General features: G+C 48.8%; 1 protein-coding gene across 3 annotated transcripts in view; it reads right to left on the bottom strand.

The window, feature by feature from the left end:
- Positions 1-22,899, bottom strand: part of CCM2 (CCM2 scaffold protein) — a 371,750-nt gene that overhangs the window by 4,514 nt on the left and 344,337 nt on the right. For all 3 annotated transcript variants that reach the window (XM_085628570.1, XM_085628571.1, XM_085628569.1), the window contains 3 exons: positions 22,435-22,492; positions 15,773-15,911; positions 12,165-12,303 (listed from right to left, as the gene is read on the bottom strand). In XM_085628570.1, coding sequence (XP_085484696.1) covers positions 12,165-12,303; positions 15,773-15,911; positions 22,435-22,492 — 336 coding nt within the window. The remainder of the gene's footprint in view (positions 1-12,164; positions 12,304-15,772; positions 15,912-22,434; positions 22,493-22,899) is intronic.

Below are 22,899 nucleotides of genomic sequence, written 5' to 3' on the forward strand. Positions count from 1 at the left end.
GCCTTTCTCCAAGTCGGTACCTGTTCAATGGCACCCTTGAAGAATTAAACATGTACCTCCTGAATCAGGACTGTCAAGTGCTCCTCTAAAATTTGTTCTGGTGTGGGAGGAAAGTGGGGCAAGGAGGAAGTGGTGGGAGACAGGGTGTAGCCTCTTTGAAAGACCTGGAAGACCATTAGTCATGGATCTCCAGCTCGTAAGGAAATGGTGAATCCCACCTCCCACCATCCTGACATGGACTTTCGAGCACTAATTAAAGCATCTTGGCAGCCTTTGCAGCCGATTAGGGGAGTTAGAGGATTGTTGACCCTGCTGTCCTGTGCAATGCTGGTGCCATGTCCGAGGGTCCAAAAAAAAGGACTATCTGCTTACCACTGGTTGAAAAGGCTGAGCTTGCCTATAGGCCATCCCTTGGAATGCCCCTGAATTTTCTGAATTGATAGGGAAATTGCCTCCCAGGCATTGATAACCTCAAAGACCGTGCAGTGGCTCAGAAAGCAATGATGGCGGATGCATGAGTGCAGTGCTCTGCTGCACAAGCCAGATATCCTGCTGCTCCAAGCATCCACTCGCCATCCACCTTTTAACAATCATCGCAATGTATGCGGATGACGTGCTGCTGTACCTTAGGGATGTTGCCAAGGGCTGTCCCGACATTAAGCTGGCCCTCTGCAAACATCGCGGAGTGTCTGTCCTGTATGTCAACCAACAGAAATCTTGCCTACTGCCCCTTAATCCTTTGGCTTCCGCAGTTCAGCTAGATATGGGGGCAGGTGGTGGGGATTGGGGAGAGAGGCTGGGCGTCACATAAAGTGGGCAGCAACATACCTTCAGATATTTAGGCATGCAAATATAGCACACTGACAAAGACCTGCTTGACAGGAATGTGTGTAATGGGCAGGATCACCTTCTCAAAGATGGCTATGCTTCCCCCTTCACTTTATTACTTTGCTAACTTACCACTCAACTTTACTGCAAAACTATTCCGCTCCCTGGACACTCTACTCTGTGAGCTGACATGGAGCAAAGGCAGGGAAGGGTTGTGCTGCTTAAACTCTGATTCCCACCCAACAGGTGTGGCCACAGTATCACTAAATGTAAGCATTACTACAGTGCTTCTCAACTTCAATGGTTTAGTCAATGGATTGTTTGGCATCTGCCTGGAAGACACTACAACTACGTAAGCACCGTGGATGATAGTAGAGGTGCTTCTGAGCTTTACCTGGTAGGTCGCTTGACACAACCCTCTCCTCATCTTCTTTGGGTTGCCTACATAGGTTATTGTAGAACTGAGCGCCTTACAGAGGAGTTCCTCCCTTCCGTCTCAGTTACTCTACTTCTGAGCTTCCTGTACACTGGTAATGAAATTGCACTCACCAATCTTAAACAATGGCAAGCCCTAGGCATGGAGAATCTAGGTGATCTTTTCAATGAAGGCTTCCTTCTTCCCTTTGATTAACTTGCAGGGTTGTCACGGCATTCCTTAGGGTCACTTTCTGACCTACAATACATTGATACACACCTTGCACCAAAACTGAAACACAATGGCTGCAGAGCCGCTATTGCATGAGGTACTGCAGTCACTCCACACCATGGGCACTAGGCGGCACTTCATCTTATGGCTGACCAAAGTGCTGATGACAGACACACACAGGCCCCCGTAGAAGTGTGCTGCATGTTAAATGGGAACAGGGCCCTAGCAATGTTTAATGATGCTAAACAGGAATGTATCCTCGCTCACCCCTGTATGGTTTCTAGGAATGCCTGGTAGAGGGTTATACCATTTTAGATCCTGTATAGGGCCTATTTGACCCCCCTCCAAGGTGATCGGTGATTAATTTCTGGGAGCAGACTCCTACTGCCCTCATTGTCCGTTAATAGGCGCTGAAATGGAACAAATGTTCTGGACATGTCATGCACTAGCACGCTTCTGAGCTGAGGTTACAGATAAGTTACATTCATTGTTTGGGCATAAAAAAGTGGATGGGATATACATGCTCTAGAACAAGTTAAACACTCCAAAAGATACAAAGACATGTCTTGCTTTCTAGACTTGGAAGTCATACTCTCCCTGATATCCAGCACACGCCTTTGGAAACCCAGCACAACCCCCTTCTGTGGTTGCATGGCGCCGGGTGGTAATTTCTTAGGTAGAAGCAAACAGCACCCTGCCTCATCAAGAAGAGGCCAGGGGCCTCCAGAAATACACTTCATCACTGAGATGGATGAACTCACTGAAACCTTTTGCGCCCCCACTAAGGATGACACCCTTTCCCCAAAGTCAAATGCCAGTGGGCTAACCCTCACTCATTATTGGTAGTTGGTTTCACTTCTGCCTTAAAGAGTAGGATAAATAGGCCGGCTAACCTTCCACTGTAATGCAGTGCAAACCCACTTCTAGAAATCCTTATTTAGTATCGCACATTTTCTTTCTCCTGAATAATTCTCCTGCTCAAAGTACATACTGTATCAAAACTGCTCATAACCACCTAGTGCTAAGACAGCTTCACATAGTACAATACTGTCCACAGCCATGGTCCCTGCCCCCTACACATCAAATGCATAGCCATGTATCCTATACGTGCCTTTTACCCCTCAAGTTAACATGCTGTTAAGTCGTTTTATTGCCGACGCCAAACTGCAGCTTTGACAAGCAGTGTCACCTATAAGATTTCCTGGCAATGTGACTATACTCATATGAATTGTGCGAGTGTTGCTGATCACAAGAGATTCTCCCACATTGCTTGGTGTGTCAAACTAAAGAACAAGTTACTTACCTTCGGTAACGATGTATCTGTAAGAAACATTAGTTAGTTAGATTCCTCACCTTAGAATATCCCCAGGCGTCAGACTGGATCCGGAAGATTTTTGTAGCAATACTCCTTGCGCGTCGCTAGGCGTCGTCTGCGGCTCCGCGTCCGTCGTTGGAGTTGTGCGCCGGAATGACGGCGTCGGAGTACTTAGATGCCGCCCTCGCCCGCTGACGTCAGTTCTTGTACATAGCTTTCCGCGCCAGGAACGCAGAGCCATGCAAGAGACCGACACTGGTGCCAAAACATCTAGGGCCCTGAAAAGGATAGCCTTAACCCTAGATGTCGGTTCGCAGAACGGGGAGGATGGGTGGGTCGGTGAGGAATCTAACTAACTAATGTTTCTTACAGATACATCGTTACCGAAGGTAAGTAACTTGTTCATCTGAAAGAAACACGTTAGTTAGATTCCTCACCTTAGAATAGATACCCAAGCAATACCAACCCCGGTGGTGGGTCTGCGAACCAAGATCACACCAGAAAGTCCTGGAGGACAGAACGGCCAAAGAAGTCATCCCTCGGACTTGGCTGTCTAGGCAATAGTGCCTGGCAAACGTGTGCAGCGAAGCCCACGCCGCCGCCTGACAGATGTCCTGCAAAGGGACTCCCCGTCCCAAAGCAGTAGTAGCCGCCGTGGCCCGAGTAGAATGGGCTCGCAGCCCAACAGGAGGGTCCTTTTTTGCCAAGGAATAACAGATTTTTATACACAAAACGACCCACCGGGAGATGGTCCGTTTGTGCACAGCTTTTCCCTTCTTAGCACCCACGTAGCCAATGAAAAGCTGGTCGTCCACCCGGAACTGTTTCGTGCGGTCCAAATAAAAGGAGAGCGCACGTTTTGGGTCCAGACGGTGGAGCCGCTCTTCCTCTTTGGAAGGATGCGGAGGTGGAAAGAAGGTGGGCAAGGTGACAGATTGCCCAAGATGAAAGGGGGTCACCACTTTCGGTAGAAAGGAAAGAAAAGGAGGCTTGGACGACAGAGCCTGGAGCTCACTCACCCGTCTAGCCGAGGTGATGGCTACCAGCAAAGCAGTCTTAAGAGTGAGAAGACGAAGAGGACAATTGTGAAGAGGCTCAAAGGGAGCGCACATCAGAAATGTTAAGACAAGAGTCAAGTCCCACTGAGGCATTACGAAAGGGACAGTAGGGAACGTGTGAGTAATGCCTTTAAGAAAGCGTGACACTACAGGGGACTTGAAAAGAGAGGGCTGATCAGGAAGCCGTAAGAAGGCAGAGATGGCAGCAAGATAACCTTTCAAGGGGCCCAGGGCAGAGCCCTGCCGGGCCAAAGAAAGAAGAAAGAGGAGAACCTCAGAAAGAGGGGCGGAAAGGGAATCCACAGCCTTTGCTGTGCACCATGCCACAAATTTGTTCCACCGGCAGGCGTATACAGTCTTTGTGGAGGGATGCCTGGCTGCCAGAATGATATCACAGACTTCAGGAGGCAAGTCAAATGGCATCAACTGCCGCCGCTCAATCTCCACGCATGGAGGTGGAGGCTGGACAGGTTCGGGTGGAGGACCGTCCCCTGCTGCTGCGACAGAAGATCCTCCCGAAGGGGCAGAAGTATCGGAGGATCGGTCAACATACTGAGTAGCTTGGAATACCAGTACCTTCGTGCCCAATCCGGAGCCACCAAGATAGCTTGGGCCCGGTCGCGCCTGATCTTCTTCAGCACTCTGGGCAGAAGTTGTATAGGCGGAAAGGCGTACAACAGACCGCAACTCCACTCGCGACGAAAAACGTCGCCTAGCGAGTGCCGCCTTGGACATTCCAACGCGCAGAACTGCTGACATTGCGCGTTCTCGTCGGTGGCGAACAGATCTAACCAAGGCTCTCCCCACTGCTGAAAGAGACCTTGCGCCACCTCGGAGTTCAGACGCCATTCGTGATCCATCATGCACCGGCGGCTGAGTTCATCTGCTCTGGCGTTCAGAGAGCCTGCCAGATGTTGAACCACCAGGGTGATGCCCTGGTGTTCCAGCCATGTCCAGAGGGGCAGAGCCTCCTGACAAAGGGTCCATGACCCCACCCCGCCCTGTTTGTTGCAATACCACATGGCGGTGGTGTTGTCCGTGAACACCTGCAAGACACTTCCCCGGACAGAGGGAAGGAAGGCTTTCAGTGCAAGTCGGATCGCTCTCAGCTCCAACAAGTTGATGTGGAGGCGAGACTCCGCCGGAGACCAGAGGCCTCTGATCTCCGTCTCTCCCATATGGCCACCCCATCCCAGGAGGGACGCATCCGTCACTACGACATGCTCCGGTAGGGGTAGGGAGAGGCTCTTGCCCGTGACCCAATCGCGGTCCGTGAGCCACCACTGCAACTGCTGTGCAGTGCCCTCCGAGATCGAGACATGGTCGGACAGGTTGCCGTGATGCTGGGCCCACTGAAACTTCAGGTACCACTGCAGAGCCCGCATGCGCCGCCTGGCGTGATGCACTAGTAGGATGCAGGAGGCCATCAGCCCCAGAAGCCGCAACACTAGCCTGACCGAAACCCAGGATAGAGGCCGAAAGATGGGAATCAGGGCCTGTATATCCCGGACCCGCTGTTCCGGTGGATGGACCCGGAACTGCGCCGAATAGAGAACCGCTCCGATGAAGAGGAGCTTCTGAGAGGGGCTCAGGTGTGACTTCGGCACGTTGATGGAAAACCCCAGCAAATGCAGGAGATCCGCTGTAGTCTGGAGGTTGGAGACGACTGTCTGGGGCGAGCCCGCCTTCAACAACCAGTCGTCGAGATAGGGGAAGACTGGAACCCCTGATCTGCGCAGATGAGCTGCGACCACCGCCATCACTTTCGTGAACACCCGAGGGGCACTGGTAAGGCCGAAGGGGAGCACGGTGAACTGAAAGTGCTCCTGACCCACCGTGAACCGCAGGTAACGCCGGCAGGACGGGGATCTGGAAATATGCATCCTGCAAGTCCAACGCTACCATCCAGTCTCCAGGGTAGCTAGAACCTGAGCCAAAGTCAACATTTTGAACCGTTCCTTCCGGAGGAAGGCATTGACGTTCCGGAGGTCCAAGATAGGGCGTAGGCCTCCTTTGCCCTTCTTGGGAACCAGAAAGTAGTGGGAACAACCACGACCTACTTCTGGGCTCGGAACGCGCTCGACGGCCTCTTTGGCCAAGAGGGCCGAAACTTCCTCTCGCAGAAGATTCAAATGATCCTCCGAGATACGGTGGTGCTGCGGTGGCATGGCTGGAGGGGTCGTCTCGAAGGGGAGGGAGTAGCCCCTTCGGACGATTTGCAGCACCCACCTGTCCGAAGTAATGGTACGCCAGTGGAGCAGGTGATGGCGAACCCGGCCTCCCACTGGCGAGGAATGGGCCTGAAAGCTCGGAATAGGAAGGCTTTGAGGCGGATGCTGCCGGGGTGGATGTGGACTGACCGCGTTGTCCTCCAGTACCGCCTCGGCGGAAACCACGTCCGCGACCGCGTGCAGGTTGGTTCTTCGGCCGGTGGCTAGGCGGACGTGAGGAGGTGCCCCTTCCTTGGCCACGAAAGGAGCGAAAAGCGGAAGTTTGTGGCCGCGGGGCCGAGAGGCCCAAGGACTTGGCCGTAGATCGGGAGTCCTTGAAGCGAGCCAGCGCACTGTCCGCTTTCTCACCAAAAAGGCGAGCGCCATCAAAAGGCATGTCCATGAGTGTGCTCTGGACATCCCCTGAAAAGGACATGGACCGCAGCCAGGCGTGACATCGAAGCGCCACCGTGGTAGAAATCGCCCTACCCAGCGAGTCCGTAGTGTCGAGTCCACATCGGATAGCATGGCGCGCTGCATCTCTCCCATCGGCCAGAGCCGAGGAAAGCCGTGCCCGGGCCTCCTCCGTGCACAGTGGCAGCACGTCCTCCACCGTTTTCCACAGAGAGTGGGAATAACGATCCAAGAGACAGGCGGTGTTTAAAGACCGCAGGCCCAAACTGAGCGAGGAGAACAGCTTCTTACCGAACTGTTCCAGTCTCTTGGAATCCCGGTCTGGAGGAGCGGACGGGAAGGAGGATTGGGAGGTAGAGGCCTGGCTAACCAGACTCTCGGGGGTGGGGTGTTGGGACAGAAAACTGGGGTCGCCCGGAGCAGGGCGGTGGCGCCTGGCAACGTTCCTATCCACAGGAGGGACTGTGGAGGGCTTGGACCAGGTGCCCTGCAGAACGTCAGTGAGGGCCTCATTGAATTGCAGCAAAGGCTCAGTGGAGCATGCGGCAGACTGAAGCACCTCAGTGAGGATGTTAGTCCTCACAGCCACGGCAGGCAGCTCAAGCCCAAGGGCCGCGGCCGCCTTGCGTAGCACCACAGAAAAAGCTGCACCCTCCTCCAAAGCCACAGTCGGAGGAGAGACGAATCCAGTGTCCGGTGAGGTATCCAATCCACTGGCCTCCCCCAGTTCATCTGCCCAGTCCTGAGAAAGTTGCCCCTGAAGGGCCATAGGGTCCTCAGACCCCTCCCATTCGCCCCCGTCATCCGATTCCTGGTAAACAGGAGGAATGATCGGAACCGGTCGATAGACCAATATGTGTCTCTAGCGGCGTCGGATGCGGCGTCGGGCGGCGCCGCATCGGCGTCGAACCCGGACAGGGGCTGAACCGGGGATCGACGTCGACCGGAGTCGGCGGTGGTACCGGCGTCGGGGGTGGTACCGGTGTCGGCGGAGGAGGCGTGACGTGGTCGACCGGCGTTTACGGGGGCCCAGGCTCGGGCCCCTCGGGGATCTGCGGCGTCGGGGCCGGAGCCTCCAACAGCGCCGGGGCCGGAGCCGCCGGCACGCGAGGTCGCCCAGTCGAGTCCGCGGGGCCCGAAGGCGCGCCAGCGGGCGTCCACGGCGGGGCCAGGCTCCTCATGGCCGAGAGGAAGGCACTGACCTCCGTCGGCGTCGCGTCAATCCCAGGGACCGGCGAGTATAGGGATTTGCGCGGCGCCTGCGGCTCCGGTGGAGCCGCGGGGGTGGAACCACCTGGACCCTAGGCCGAGTCGCGCGACCGGCGAGGGGAGTCCGAAGAGCGGGGTCGCCTCTTGGACTTCTTAGAGCGCTTCGACTTACCCGAAGACTTCGAGCCAGACGAGCGACGATGTTGAGTGCGGCTCCGAGTGGCGAAGCTCGAGAAGCTTGCGGGACTGCTCCCGCCTAGCTTTCGAGGTCAGGGCCATACAGTCGGAGCACGACTCCGCGTCGTGGTCGAGGCCCAAGCAGTACAGGCACCGGCGGTGATGATCGGTCACCGACATCAGTCGGTGACAGTCGTCGCAGGCCTTGAAACCAGGCATCCTACCGGCACCAGAGTCGAAAGTGACCAAAAAGAGTCGAAAAAGTTAGTCAAAAATTGACTAAAGGGGTAGCCCTCCCGGATCGGCGCTTACTGGGGCGGAAAAAAGAAGAACTGACGTCAGCGCGCGAGGGCGGCGTCTAAGTACTCCGACGACGTCATTCCGGCGCACGACGCCAACGACGGACGCGGAGCCGCAGACGACGCCTACCAACGCGCAAGGGGTATTGCTACAAAAATCTTCCGGATCCAGTCTGACGCCTGGGGATATTCTAAGGTGAGGAATCTAACTAACGTGTTTCTTTCAGATTAGCTAAATTGTGACATGGACGTGATGTTAATACTCACAATGCTCATTTCTATTTTGCTTACTTTTATCTGACCATACATGTATGTGCATTGTCTGCTATTAAAATGTAACCTTGAAAAAAAGAGCCTACAATAGCTCAACTGTCTTAATTATTATTTGTTTTACATATTTTGGGGGGGAGTTTATATCACCATAATGCAATACAGAAATGGCAGCTAACTAGGGAACTCACACCAAATCCATACCATACTGCCTCAGCGGCTGTAAGAAGTAGCCTATCCATTGAGAATATCTTAGTTCACATCTCTATACCAGTCTCGTATGATGGGAGCTCTCACGTTGCCAACAGCGCACAATATTTCTCTTTGCCACCAGAAAACCCATCCTTGTCAATGTTCTTTGTCCTCTCAAGTCCACCCTATCCTTCATTATCCCCAGTATTGTTACCTTGGAGTCTGGGCTAATGGGAGTGCACAAAACCTCCGCTTGTGAATCGTGTATTCTTTTCCAGTATCTCGGAATTGGTGAAAACTCTCATATCACATGATAAAAGGTGGCTAATTCTCCCCCACATCACATACAGGTAGGGCTACTCATCCGTTTCACCTTCCAAATCCTTTCTGGGTTATATTAGGTCTTATGAAAGTAACTGAACCCTGCTGCTATTGAAAGGGATTGCTTGTTCTTGTGTGGTCATTTCAGCTTCCTGTCACTCACTGTCCTCTAGTTCTCCCACTTCTTGCTTCCAAGCTGCATGTGTTGCTGTAAGCAAGCTCAAGGAGTTAAAGATTAAGGATCTCTACAGTCTAGATATTCCCCTATGACCCAAAGTCTCTACTGCCAGCTTAGTGTCCAGCAGATTAAGGTCAGGGACCGCCCATAATTCCTCCTTGTACATGGCCAAGAGATGACAGAGTTGCAGGCATCTAAAAAAAAAACTGTGATTTACGCAGCTTAAACTTGTTTGCCCACTGTTGAAAAGACTTAGTGTGGTTCTGTATCCAACTGTGCCCCAAACCTGAAATCTCAATGTGTGTGTGCCATAAATGTCTTACACTCCTCTGTGTTAGGCCTAAGCCTGCTGGCCCTCACTACCACTAATAGAGCACTTTATGTTTACATTGAGCCCTGTACACTTCTGGGGGGATTTCTGGACTCTGCGCGGTATACCTACCTAATGGTATACCATATACAGAGCCAGCTTCCTAAACTTTCCCGGTGTTTTGGCAACCAAAGAGGGAGATATGCATATCATCACTTGTATTGTAAAGCCGGATGAAGATCATCATCATTTTGTGTTGCTTTTCATTAATCATCACTTTTGGTAGACAGTAACTGGTGGAATAGAATTAGACATATTTCCAACACTTTATCAGAAGGGTATAAAGTCTCAGGATTTAGCGATTCATGCTGGGACAGTCCTGAAGTCCACATTAGAAAGTTCCGAAATTTAAAAGAATGCATGTTCTTTTAAAATGTGTCTGGTAATTTCATCGGCCATTGTGTTCTGAAGGCACAGAAGCTGTACAACGGTGATCTGCAGGTCTAACATCCGAAGCAGTGTAAATCTTTCAGCTTCCATCAAGAGAGTTTGGGGATTTCATTGCACCCTCCTTGTTCAGATCCTGTAGTACAGTTATGTTACACTTATAACTGAGCCTGCTGCTATCGAGTGTGAGATGGATTTAGAGTTGGATGGATTGCCTTTGACTCTAACATATTTATATGATACAACTACCCCTTGCTCAGCCACTTCTCATGAATAGTGAGCAGTGTCCTTCAGGCACCCCCAACCTAGCACTGCTGCATCTGCCACAACTGATGATAGGGGAAGAGATCCACGGAAGAGAACTACTATCAAAAAGTTCCTCCTATGGCATCTCCCAAGAGATGACTGTAGAGATGTGAGAGGTAGGTTCAAGTGTCTGCTCTCAATCTTCTACCCTCTGGCACCATTATTCCTCTAGCAACTCTTGAAGAGGTCTCATGTGGAATCCTGCATTCAGGACAAAGAATATAAATTATGCTATATTGCCAGAAATGGAGAAATATGCTTAGCTGTTGGATGAAGGATTATCTGAAATTAAAAATGTTTTACTGTACAAGACGTTCAATTTTCCAACAAAAATAATTTTGTCAAAAATATGTTCAAATCGTGGATTACTTGAAATAGCATGATTGCTGATTCTGTACTATTATTTTTAAACGGGTAACCACCTTTAGAAACCAGTTGTCTAAGCAATGGTACACAAATATATGTTGAAAGAACTGAAAGGGGACCACTAATGCTAGGAATTTAGAGAAGACTTCACTCTGAAAACAGAATTCAGTTCTCTCACTGCAGGTTGTTGATCACTCCTGATGACCATAATGTGAAAACATGTTATGTAAACCTACAGTTGCAATTGAAGTGAAACCGTAAGGGATGAAACTCCTATTTTAAACTTTGTTTTTCAGCAGTACATATCGCAATGACACCCTTTGTTTCTTTTGAGTCTCTGAACAGTGTCCAATGTGTTTATCCAGTTTAAAATATAGCCTGCACCAGCCAAAGCACAAGGAAAGGCATTGTATTCTCAGGTCTGATGTTGGAAAATATATGATAGATACTAATATTTCTTTTGTTATAATGTATCATTCTAGAAATGGGTTGAAAAGTTTCCTCCAAAGGGGGAGTCGAACGGTGAAAACAGAGCGACAAGTAGTTGCTGTGTGGCTGCTCAGGACTTTATTAGCACTGCTGAGGGCTAGTAATGTTCTCTATCTAAGATAATTTGTAAGTAACATCGTCAGTGGTAAGCAGGGTTATAAGGTTGCTGCTGCTCTTACGATTGCTGCCAGTAGAGTGTATGAACCACTGTTAGGCGCCCAAAGTCTTAAAACCCTTTCTCTTTTCCAATCCAACTGCCTTCAAACACCCCCCCCCCCCCCCTTCAGTTTATTAATGCATACATACACAGGAGGCACACATTATCTTAAAGAGAAGGCAGACAGACCAACAATGCAACTGAAAACACACTTTAATCAGTCAAAACAAAGAAAAAATACTCCCTGCGTGCAGAATAATCAGATTATCTGGTAGCTAATATACTGGGATGTCAAAGAAAGGCACACCTTTTTTTCCAAATGTTTTTCTAGGAGACGAGTACGTTTTACAATGGCATAGTTGTGTTTACAGAGCCTATTCAGAATTGTCCAACTGCTAATGCAATGCTTTCTGAGACAGCAGAGCGCCTGGATTCCTCTGTAATAGAACTGTCAATATTATCCTATGCAGAGGTTGATTTATAATTGCAACATTTATCGCTTCATTTATCTTTTTGGGGAAGAATTAACCTCGGCTTATAAAACAAAAAATATTTGATAGAATTAACTTGTTATCTAGCTTGCTCAATATAAAAATATATAAAAAAAATTAAGAAGACAGAATACGTTATCTCCTACTCTCCTTTTCTTCCAACAATGAACTCTCCATTTGGGGTCTTGCAAAGATAGTTTCATGTGCATGAATTTTAAAGATTATCCCACAATGCAGACACAATTTTCCAGCTACTTTAAGACTTTGACATATTTAGAAAGTTAACATGTGTGGTGATAGAAAACAAAAAGTACAAACTCAAAGGCATGGTTTCCAGCAATAAATGTCAGTAGCACCTATTATGCACAGCAGTATTGTACTTCATCAGCAGAGAAGTCTTTAAGATCTAGTTGTACAAATGCTCTACATTTGGTCTGCTATACCACTTGGTTTATAAATATAAAGGCTGCTTCAGACTCACCTAACAATAGGAACTTTCTGCTGTCACCGTAGAGCTGCTTTAGATTTATACAGAACTCGTGAATTGAAGACCCATTTCGATACTCATGAAGAAGTGTTGCAAACTGCTGGATCTCTTGAGATGAAAGCTTAGTTCGTAACTATGGACACAAACAGCAAACGTTAAAATGTAGGATGTAACACATTTACCACAACATTTAGATGATATCAGTAAATGATGGGCAATGGTGTGATAGACCCACTACAGGGATTTAAATCTTATTTTTGTTTATTGCATGTGAACAACAAGTTGATTAAAAAAATGCCCACACCGCAAAGATCAATTTAAAAAGCATTCAAATTGCGTTACAATAGAATAAAGCAGGGATACAAAGTAGACAGTGGATGCAAATCAACCAAAGTTGACTTTGCATTGCGGGACCAAAGTTAAACATCACTCATGAAAACAACAACACAGAAACCTCATGCGGTCGATATCGAAAAAGCTTTCGATAGTCTGGAGTGGCCCTACCTTTTTAATGTATTGCGAGAGTTCGGACTGGGAGAAAGCTTTGTGCAGTGGACGGCACTGCTTTACAATGCTTCCACTGCATGGGTACGGACGGGGGGGCCTGATTTCTGAAGCCTGCATGGTCGCTCGAGGAACGAGACTGGGATACCCGCTATCCCCTTTATTGTTTGCCCTGGCAATGGAGCCCATGGCGGCGCACGCCAGGTCAGGGCGGTATTACCCAGGGCTCGTAGTAGAGGGAAGAGTACACCATATAGCATTGTATGCAGATGATCTCCTTATGTTTCTGCTGGATGCTGGGGATGCGTTGCGAGGAGCGCAAGTCTTGCTGGAGACCTAGGGGAGGGTGGCGGGCCTCAGGGTGAATTGGACTAAGTCCTGTCTGTTCCCTGTCAGGCAGGGCGAGCTGGATCATTCGAGGGTAGGGGATGTCCCGTGGGAGCCCCGATGTTTGCCATATTTGGGGACTCCAATTTACCATGATCCCGCTGACCTGCTGGAGGGCGGGCAGTGCGGGGAGCGAAATCCTGCTTTGATTTTTGGGGGACTCTTCCGCTATCGGTGGCTGGTAGGGTTGCCTTGGTGAAAATTATCATCTTGCCTAGGTTTCTCTACTATTTTGGGACCCTCCCCGTCTGGATTCCGAGTAGACTCTTCACACAGCTGAACACTTTGATTACGGGGTTTCTTGGGGAACTAGCCGAAGGAGGGTGGCGTTAACTACCCTGCAGAGGCCCAGGGCAGAGAGGGGCCTTGCGTTGCCGGACTTTGAGGCTTACTATCATGCTGCGCAACTTCAATGGTTCACGAAATGGGTGGCGGGTCACATTAGGCGGCCGGAGGAGCAGGATGGGTCGGATCCGAGTTGGCACCTCCTGTCCTGCGTGCTGCTATGGGCGCCACTGAGAGGTTCTATACTGCCGCTGGACTTGGGGACGATTCGACAATGTTGGGCGCGACTGGTCAGGAGGGTGCATGGGGGGACCCCTTATGCTCCTGAGATCCCGCTGCGGATGTGTGAGGTGTTGCCTCATGGAGGAGACTGGAGCCAGCTGCTGGCCTGGGAGGAAGCGGGAGTCATGGCCATAGTTGATCTCTATGAGGACGGTAGTCTTCTTCCCTTTCAGGACCTCTGTGAACGCCATGATCTCCCGCGGGGGGATTTTCTCTTGCATGCTGCCCTGTCTGCAGCCATTAGGAAGCATTGGCGAAATGGGCTGGTGGAACCGGATACGTCTCTCGCTTGCCAATATGTAGTGATGGCGGCGGGTACTTTTAAAGCGGTGACCTGTCTTTATCGTCGGATCACTAGTGACATGCGCAAACCGCTGACGGCGCTGCACATCAAGTGGGAGGCGGATCTGGGGGAACCCATTGCAGAAAAGGCTTGGGAGGCGATTGTGGAGCGGTCGTGGAAATGTTCTCGAAACGCACGGTTCCAACTCATTCAATTTTATATCTTCCATAGGGCTTGCCTCACCCCCAGAAAAATTGCTGAGTACTTTGGGGGGGTCGGGCGATTGCCCCCGCTGTGCCCAGGGTGAGGGCGAATTTTCTGCACATGCTATGGGACTGCCCGCGGGTGGGAGACTTTTGGCGGGAGGGGATGACTGCCCTGCTGACTGTGACAGAGAGGGAGCTAGTGATGTTACCCGGACTCTGCTTGTTGCATTGGTTCCCGCACACCACCAAGACTAAGGTTACCAGCCGGTTTATAGACCTGGGGTTGATCCTGGCAAAACGAGAACTTACTTCCCACTGGAAGGCGAGACAGGGTCCTAGTTTGGTGCGCTGGAATAGGGAGATGGTGAAGTGGGCAGAGAGCGAAGGGAACTATAGGTTACAGTTGGCCCGGCGTAGTGGCAGCGAGAAATCTCAGGAAATGGCACAAGCATGGGTGGCACTCCTGGAGCTGTTCAAACATCCTCCAGTAGAAGAGGAGGAGGTTCTTGAGGAGAGGGATGTGGCAGGGGGCACTTGAGCGACCCTTCACCGCCGGTGGGAGTGTGGGGCGGGGGGAGGCCCAAGGGATCATGGAACCATGTTAGGCGATTTCCCCTGATGTTCTTGACCAACTCATTGCTGTACCCCGTGTGATGGGGAGCGTGGGAGGTGGTATGAGAGGCATATCTGCTCTATTGTATAACTTAGTGGCTGGTGACATGCTTGGGAGGGTGGGTGGATAGGGGCTGTGTTGGGGAAGTTTTTGAGCGGGAGGGGGGGTCTGTTGCCCCACATTGTTGCATTGGATCGTACATGTACGACGGACGGCAGGGAAATGTGGATATTTTGTGGGACATTGAATGTGAGTCTAGGCTGAGAGTGATGGGCTGTTGGTGGTATTTCCTTCTGGTCTTCGCTGTCGCCCAGTCGACGGGGGCGGGGTTGTGTGTGTATTTACATGAATCTCAATAAAAGTCTGTTTAAAAAAAAAAAACACAGAAACCTCATGATAGCAATGATGGATCTTTGCTTTTCATTACTTGGGATCCAGCCCACTTAAGCTGACAGGCCTTATGCTATGCTGGACTGAGAGGTTGACCTCAATAATTCCCAAATAGCTAGTCAAATCAGAATATGTGCTTCGACTGACAATTTCTGCACACCACGTTTGAGTCAAAATTCATGTTGCATTTGTTTTCAAAGATTTTCATGAACTGCTAGTAAACCAATTTGAGAGATTCTTTCACAACTCACAAATAATTAGTGGTAACAGTCAAAGAAAGCTCCAGATCGCATCAAGATCTGGTGGAATAGAGGGGACTGAATGAATTGAGCCCATCTATAATCATTCTAAAATCTTTAATTTCCTTAACAATTTGGAACTAGTATGAGGACACTCAAATGGCAGCAAAAGTAACCAGTTGGTTTGTTGCTCTATCAGAGGGCACACAACAAGAACTGTTTGAACAAGAAGCAAAAGAACTTCATTCATACCACCTCCCCAGTTTTCGAAACAATTCAGAAACCAAATTAATTCAATTATAGGCAATTAATCTATCTCATGCTAGCCACCTCACATGCACACTCTGGAATACCCTAATCACAGACTGAACTGCGCAGCAAAATAAAGATTTAAATAATTGTACAAAGCCTACTGTTGTCATGTAGTCCTGAAGAAGTTCAGCAGCTGTAGTGCTAAGCTCGCTCTCGCTGACTGTCTTGATATGAGGAGACTGTTGATTAGAGAAGGATGAAGGGGAGTTGCCACCAGTGCCCAACGAACTCTGAAAGGAACTAAAGTAGAAAACAATTTGCTAAGAAGCTTAACTAACTAGAACAAAAAAAATGTTCACAATATATTTTCTCACTTGGGAAGACATGGCAGTGAAACATTTGTGGAATAAAACAAGATGTTCACAGCAAACACTGGAAAATAAAGTATTGTAGTTTCAGATGTATGATATCCACAAAAGACCATAAACGTGGGACTGTCTTGGATATGCTCAGGGTGTGACATCTTCAAGGGAGGTTGGAGAAAGTTACTTACCAGTTTCAACAGTGTTTCAAGACTATTGAAGATTCACATGCTCTGCATCCCTCCACCATCCAATGGGTGGGCTTGAAAAAGTTTCTTGTTTTCTGACTAAGTGCTTTTGTGCATCAACCAAAAGCAGAGTTAGTACGGCTTTGATGAGGACCAGAAAATTACAGTGCTAAACAACATATCCATGTTGAAAATGTATTTTCGCTGACAGCGTATTCAAAGCTGGGGTGGCGTCATAAGAATCTCAACTAGTCTTAAGCTGCAATACCTTCGCTACACATAAGTAGCATTTTTCTTTTAAGCTTGAACCTATTTTACATTCACAAGCGGTGCATCAGTTGCAAAGAAGAATGTCCGTCATATGGCACAGGCATATAAAAATGTGGTAAATAAAAGATCTTTAGTATTGTTTTCCCCAAGGTAGCCTCTTTGCATGACAGAGCTTTTACAGTTAAGTGCCCAGTGAATGGCCAACCAAGAAATATCCGGCAAAGAACGGAAGCCAAGGAAGCAGCTTTCTTTCTTGTGAAATGGTGTTCTCGTCCATTAAGTAACTAACTGAATGCACTGCCCGATCTAAAGTGAAGGACAAGTTACTCACCTTCAGTAACGCCTTATCTGGTTGAGACATGAATTAGCCGCAGAGTCCTTACCTGTGAACTTCCAGGCGTCCAGCTGGATCAGGAAGATTTTCGATAGCAGTACCCCTATGTGCCGGTAGGTGGTGTTGGTTGACTCCGTGTGACCTTGTAATCATCAGGTTCGTCATTGTGACGTCCTCGTCTATATAGGCACCGCCCCGGCACGCTGATGTCAGTACTTTTCACGACTTTCCACGCCATAATCGTGGAGCCATGAAGTGACTGACTATGGTGTGTTAAAAGCAGCTAGGGCCCTGAAGGCAAACGGCTCTGACACTAAAAACTAATCTGCAGTGCGGGAATATGGGTAGGTTGGTAAGGGGCAGCTAGATCATTGTCTCTACCAGATAAGGCGTTACCGAAGGTAAGTAACTTGTTCATCTGATAGAGACATCTAGCTGCAGATTCCTTACCTGTGAACAGATACCCAAGCAATACCACCCCCGGAGGAGGGACTGCGGAAAAGCTTCAAACCAAAAAGTCCTGCAGGAGGAGGATCCTCCACCCGAACCTGTCCACCCTCCACCTCCTTGCGGGGAGATTAAGCGGCGAGAGTTGACAGCTTTTTTTTTTTAAACGTTTTATTAACATTTTCTATTATTATACAATGATGCATTGTTTCGTATATTCACTTGTGCATACAGCATATTGCAAGACATGGCAGTATTTTGTTAAATTCAACAGTACATTTTCAGGGTTTCTTCTTTTGCACCCTCCACTCTATGCATGTCTGAATCCATCGTACCATGTAACATTTGAATCTGAATAGTTAGTCATTTACTTCTCTCGGACTGAGATCCCTCTTGCGCGGGTTCGCAGATATTGCCCCGATACCTATTCCATCCTCACCACACCTGGGTTCACTTTTTAGGGCATCTCCTGTGCAGGTATACAGATTTTTCTGCTATCATAACACCGTCCATATCCTGGCACCAGCGTCTAATTGGGGTCAGTCTGGAGCCCCAGAGCTGCGCTATATTTCTTTTCGCTATTGCCATGCCCAATATCCTGAGCCGCATGATTCAGTTGACAACTTTTGACCTTCCTCCCAAAGTCTGTGAGGTTATTCTGTCAACAAGGCATCTCTCCACAAAGTCGGTATATGCCTGCCGATGGAAGAGCTCTGCTCTGGGATCTTTAAAAGGTTACCTTTCAGCCCTGTCTGCTTTTCTTTGGTTGCCAGATCAACCATCACCCTGATCGGAGGATCGATACTCATCTCCAAAAGCTCGGATACCAAACTCTTCGTGCCCAGTCCGGATCCACAATGACGACTTGGGCCTGGTCACTCTTGATCTTCTTGAGCACTCTGAAAAGGAGTGGTATGGGCGAAAAGGCGTACACGAGGCCTGTGCTCCACTTGAGATTAAGAGCATCACCGAGCGACAGCCGTCTGGGAAACTCCGATGTGCAAAACTGCTGACACTGCGTGTTCTCTTTGGAGGCGAACAGATCTAACCAAGGCTCTCCCCACTGTTGAAAAAGACCTTGTGCCACCTCCGGATGGAGAGGCACTCGTTATCTGGCTGAGGTCGGCGGCTCTGGCGTACAGGGAAACGGCCAAATGTTGAACCACCAGGGACATGCCCTGTTGTTCAAGCAAAGTCCAGAGATGCAGGACCTCTTGACAGAGGTTCCCCGCCCTGTTTGTTGCAGTACCACATAACGGTAGTGTTGTCTGTGAACACTTTAACTAGCATCCCCTTGAGGGATGGTAAGAAGGCTATCAGTGCCAATTGGATCACACAAAGCTCCAACAGGCTGATGTAGAGTCCTCTGATCTCCACCTCTCCCAGATGGTCGCCCCATCCCAGAAGCGATGTGTTCGTCACCACTGTGATATCTGGGAGGGGGAGAGAGAGGGGTCTGCCTCTGACCCGATAGCAGTTTGTCAGCCACCACTGGAGATCGTTCTCAGTGCCCTCTGATATCTGAATGAGGTCGGTGAGATTCCCCTGATGCTGCACCCATTGGAACTTCAGGTCCCACTGCAGAGCCCACATGTGCCATCTGGCATGATCCACAAGCAGGATGGAGGCGACCATGAGGCCCAACAGCCTCAGAGTCATTCTCACCGAAATCCAGGATAGAGACTGAAACCTCGATATCATAGACTGAATATCCTAGACTCGCCGCTCGGGAGGATAAGGCCGAAACTACACTGTGTCCAGAACTGCTTTGATGAAAGGAAGCATCTGAGAGTGAGTCAGGTGTGACTTCGGCACGTTGATAGTGAACCCCAGAGAATTCAGGAGATTCGCCGTAGGCTGGAGGTGGGAGACGACTGCTTGGGACGAGCCCACCCTCAACAACCAGTCGTCGAGATAGGGAAAGACTGGAAACCCTGATCTTCGCAGATGGACTGCGACCACGCCATCACATTGGTGAACACCAGAGAGGCCAAAAGAGACTACGGTAAATTGAAAGTGCTTGTGGTCCACCGTAAACTGCACGTAGGGTCAATGAGCAGGCAGGACGGGAATGTGGAACTAGGCGTCCTGCAAGTCCAACGCTACCATCCAGACGCCCAGGGCATTCAGGGCTGAGCAAGAGTGAGCATCTTGAACTTTTCCTTTTTGAGGAAGTTGTGGGCTCTGAGGTCGAGGATAGTGCGATGGCCTATGTCCTTCTTCGGAACCAGAACATAGCGGGAATAGCAACTACAGCCTATATCCGGCCGGGAACTCTCTCTATAGCTCCCTTGGCCAAGAGAGTTCTGACTTCGTTGCGAAGTAAGGCAAGGTGATCTTCCATCAGCCGATCGTAAGTTGGAGGCATGGAAGGAGGGGTAGTCTCGAAGGGGAGGGAGTAGCCCCTTTGGACTATTTGCAATACCCCGCCAATGGTGGAGGTGATAGTGTATCCTGCCACCAACTGGACGCCCATGATCTGGTAGGATCGCGCAAGGAAGGCTTGAAGGCAGAGGGGGAAGGGGTTGTGGCCTAACCTGACTTCTGGCCTCCCGACCCACGGAGTGAACCGAGTTCATGGCCACGCAGAGATTGCTGAACTTGCGTGGTCCTCTGGCTGGGGTAGGGCTGACATGTCTGGAAGCCCCTTCCGTAGCCACGAAAGGAGCAAAAGGAGGATGCAGGCCAGGATGACATCGAGAGGCCCAAGGACTTGGCCGTAGCCCGTGACTCCTTTAAGCGATCTAGAGCCGCGCTCACCCTGTTTTCGAAGAGACGAGAGACATCAAAGGGCATGTCTATAAGATTGGCTTGGACATTCCCTGAGAAGCCAGACGTTCTCAACCAGGCATGACGCCTAACGGCCACAGTCGAGAAAATCACTCTTCCCAGTGAGTCTGTCGTGTCTAGGCCACAGCGTATGTCACACTTTGCTGTATCTCTCCCATCCGCAACAGCTTGGGAGAGGACAGCCCGTGCCTCCTCTGAAACTTGTGGCAGCACCTGCGCAACCATTTCCCATAGCGAATGGGAATAACAGCCCAGGAGGCATGCAGTGTTTACCGACCGCAATGCTAGGCTGGTGGAAGAGAAGATTTTCTTACCAAAGCTGTCCAAACTTTTGGATTTTCTGTCCGGAGGTGTGGAAGGGAACATCCCACAGGAAGTAGAGGCTTGGACCACCAAGCTCTCTGGGGCGGGGAGAGAGGAAAGCTGGGTCGCCTGGTGCAGGGCGATGGTTCTGTTCACAGGAGCCCCTGTTCTGGGTTTGGTCCAACATCTGTCAAGGCCTTGTTAAATGGCAACAGGGATTCCAAGAGAGAGAGAGACCAGGCTGCAGGACCTCCGGTTAAGACAGCAGTCTAGACCACCACTGTAGGAGGATGCAGGTCTAAGACTTCCACAGCCCTATGCCCCACCATTGCAAATGAAGCCTCCTACATATCCAGGTTAGGGGGAGACAGCATGCTAGGCTCTGGGGAGACAAAAAATCTCAAGAATCCTCAGTTTGCCTCGATGATAGCATCAATAAGCCACCCAAGGTTTTTTTTCCTAGGTTTTGTGTTGTGTGTCTCAGCTAACTAACTTTTTGGAATAGTGCAGGCTTGGGTTTTTTAGTACGTTTTTTTGATTGATCTAGAATCTAGGATTCCTGATGCTTTATTATTTAGAGACCTCCATAGAGCCCAAAGGTTTCACCACTAAGAGTTGCACACTTTGATATCTTCGTTTCATGTTCCCTTGTTCACTGAAGTTGTGGTAATGGCCAATTCATTGTCATCATTGAATCTTTTCTTCTTTTCGATCGTGGAAGGACATGTAGTTCTAAAACTTTAACTATGTTGTGCAGCATTGTGGAGTTCAGGACGACATCTACCCAGGGTCGACAACCAACACACTTTATTTATGAAAAACAAGCCTTTTCCGAAGTCAAGCACTAGATGGTAAAAGAATGCACAACATGTGAATAGGTTCATGGTGCAGAAAGTAAGGTTTCTAGGACCCCATCATTTTTACATCTTCATTTATGCACAGTATGATGACACTTGATCTCAGACTTGCTTGCACTCTCACCAGATATTAATCATTCGATCTATCTAAAGAAACCGAGTTATGCTGTAAACTTTCAGACAATGTGATAAGTAGGATTTGGAATCAGAACTAATCAGGAAAATGGCCACTCTGCTGTTACCAAATGGAACTATCACTTTACACATATGTAACCCATAAGATGTTATCTGTGGTATCTTCAGACACGCAATGGCCACTAAATAGTCTCTCTTTAGCCACATCTCTTATTCAAGAAAGTTGAATACTTAAAAAAGTCTGCATCACCCATTCATTGTCCTTTTACTATGCAACTATTCTGAACCCAGAAGACAGTCCAGCCAGTCTGCAATGGGTCCATTATATCCACTCAGCTCAAGAATATTAACCCACAACAAAACATAGGTTCATTTATGCATTTTCTGCTTCAGCACTGAGGGCCAAAGAGGATTAATGCAAGCCGACACTTAGCACATATTTGAGACCTTACTTGCCCCGTTGTGGATATTTTCTAAAACACATTGTTAGTAAAAATTAGCACAGAAGGAGAGGAACAGAAACATCTATGAAAATCTTATAAGGAGCTAAATGAAATAAAGGGAATAGGGAAACTAGTTTAACTTATTTCTCTAATACTAGGCTACACGCTGGAGGCTTTTGTGCAAATGGGAAAGTAGAAAATCAGGACAAACATGAATCAGTGATTCGTGGGGGAAGCTTTGTGGGGTGTGCCATGGCTCAAGAGCCCCTATAAAATTAAAAATTGCAAACATTAGCACATCTATAGAAACAAACCAGCACATATGCTACACAGTCACAAATAAGAGTTTTACATTTCCTTTCCCTTTCACTCCTATTCTTTCGTACAAGTATTTCAGTCCAGCTGAATATTGCCTTTGGCTACTAGGATCTGAAACCATATTTTGAGCATACCAAATGTGAACCCTAAGCACATGCCAACAGAGAATGTCAAAGCCCCCTCTCAAAGGCATTCTGTGGAAGTGCCTAGACACAGTTTTCACAGTGGAGCACACAAGCTATATGAATGCTATTCTCTCCCCATACAAGTACACACACTCATGCCAATACAAATCCATTCATACTGTGGAATATCCAAGTGATAAACTGGAAAAAATAGAAAGGAGACACTTTTTATATGAGGAAAGTAAACGTACAATGGGTTTGCTTCCAATTCATAGGCTTCTTTAACATCCACTTTAGAGGAAGAATCATCTGCAAAAGAGAGGGAGAAATAGGTAAATCTGCCATTTCACACACCAAAAACTGTTCACTAAAACTGATTCAGACACATGGTGTCAGCCAGAACCATACTCTGGGACTTGTACCATGCCAGTTTTACCTAACATGGACCAAGACAGCAGCCACTTTAATCAAGTTCAAAAGAGGGATTTCCGAGTCCACCCGTCAAACACACTTTTATTCCCAAACAGGAGCACGTACATTCTAATGCTGAACTATTCTGAACAAGGTTACAAACTCAGTCTACACCTAATACTAACATGGTCCTGCTTTTAGAAAGGCTACACAATGGACAATCGTACTGTGTATGGAGTCAGCTCTAGTCACTATTTTCAGTAGAGTCCTTGGTCCACCAAATTTAATTACAAAGCTTATTCCAT

This window comes from Triturus cristatus, chromosome 10 (assembly GCF_964204655.1).
Source record: "Triturus cristatus chromosome 10, aTriCri1.1, whole genome shotgun sequence".
In the NCBI taxonomy this organism is placed as follows: Eukaryota; Metazoa; Chordata; class Amphibia; order Caudata; family Salamandridae; genus Triturus; species Triturus cristatus.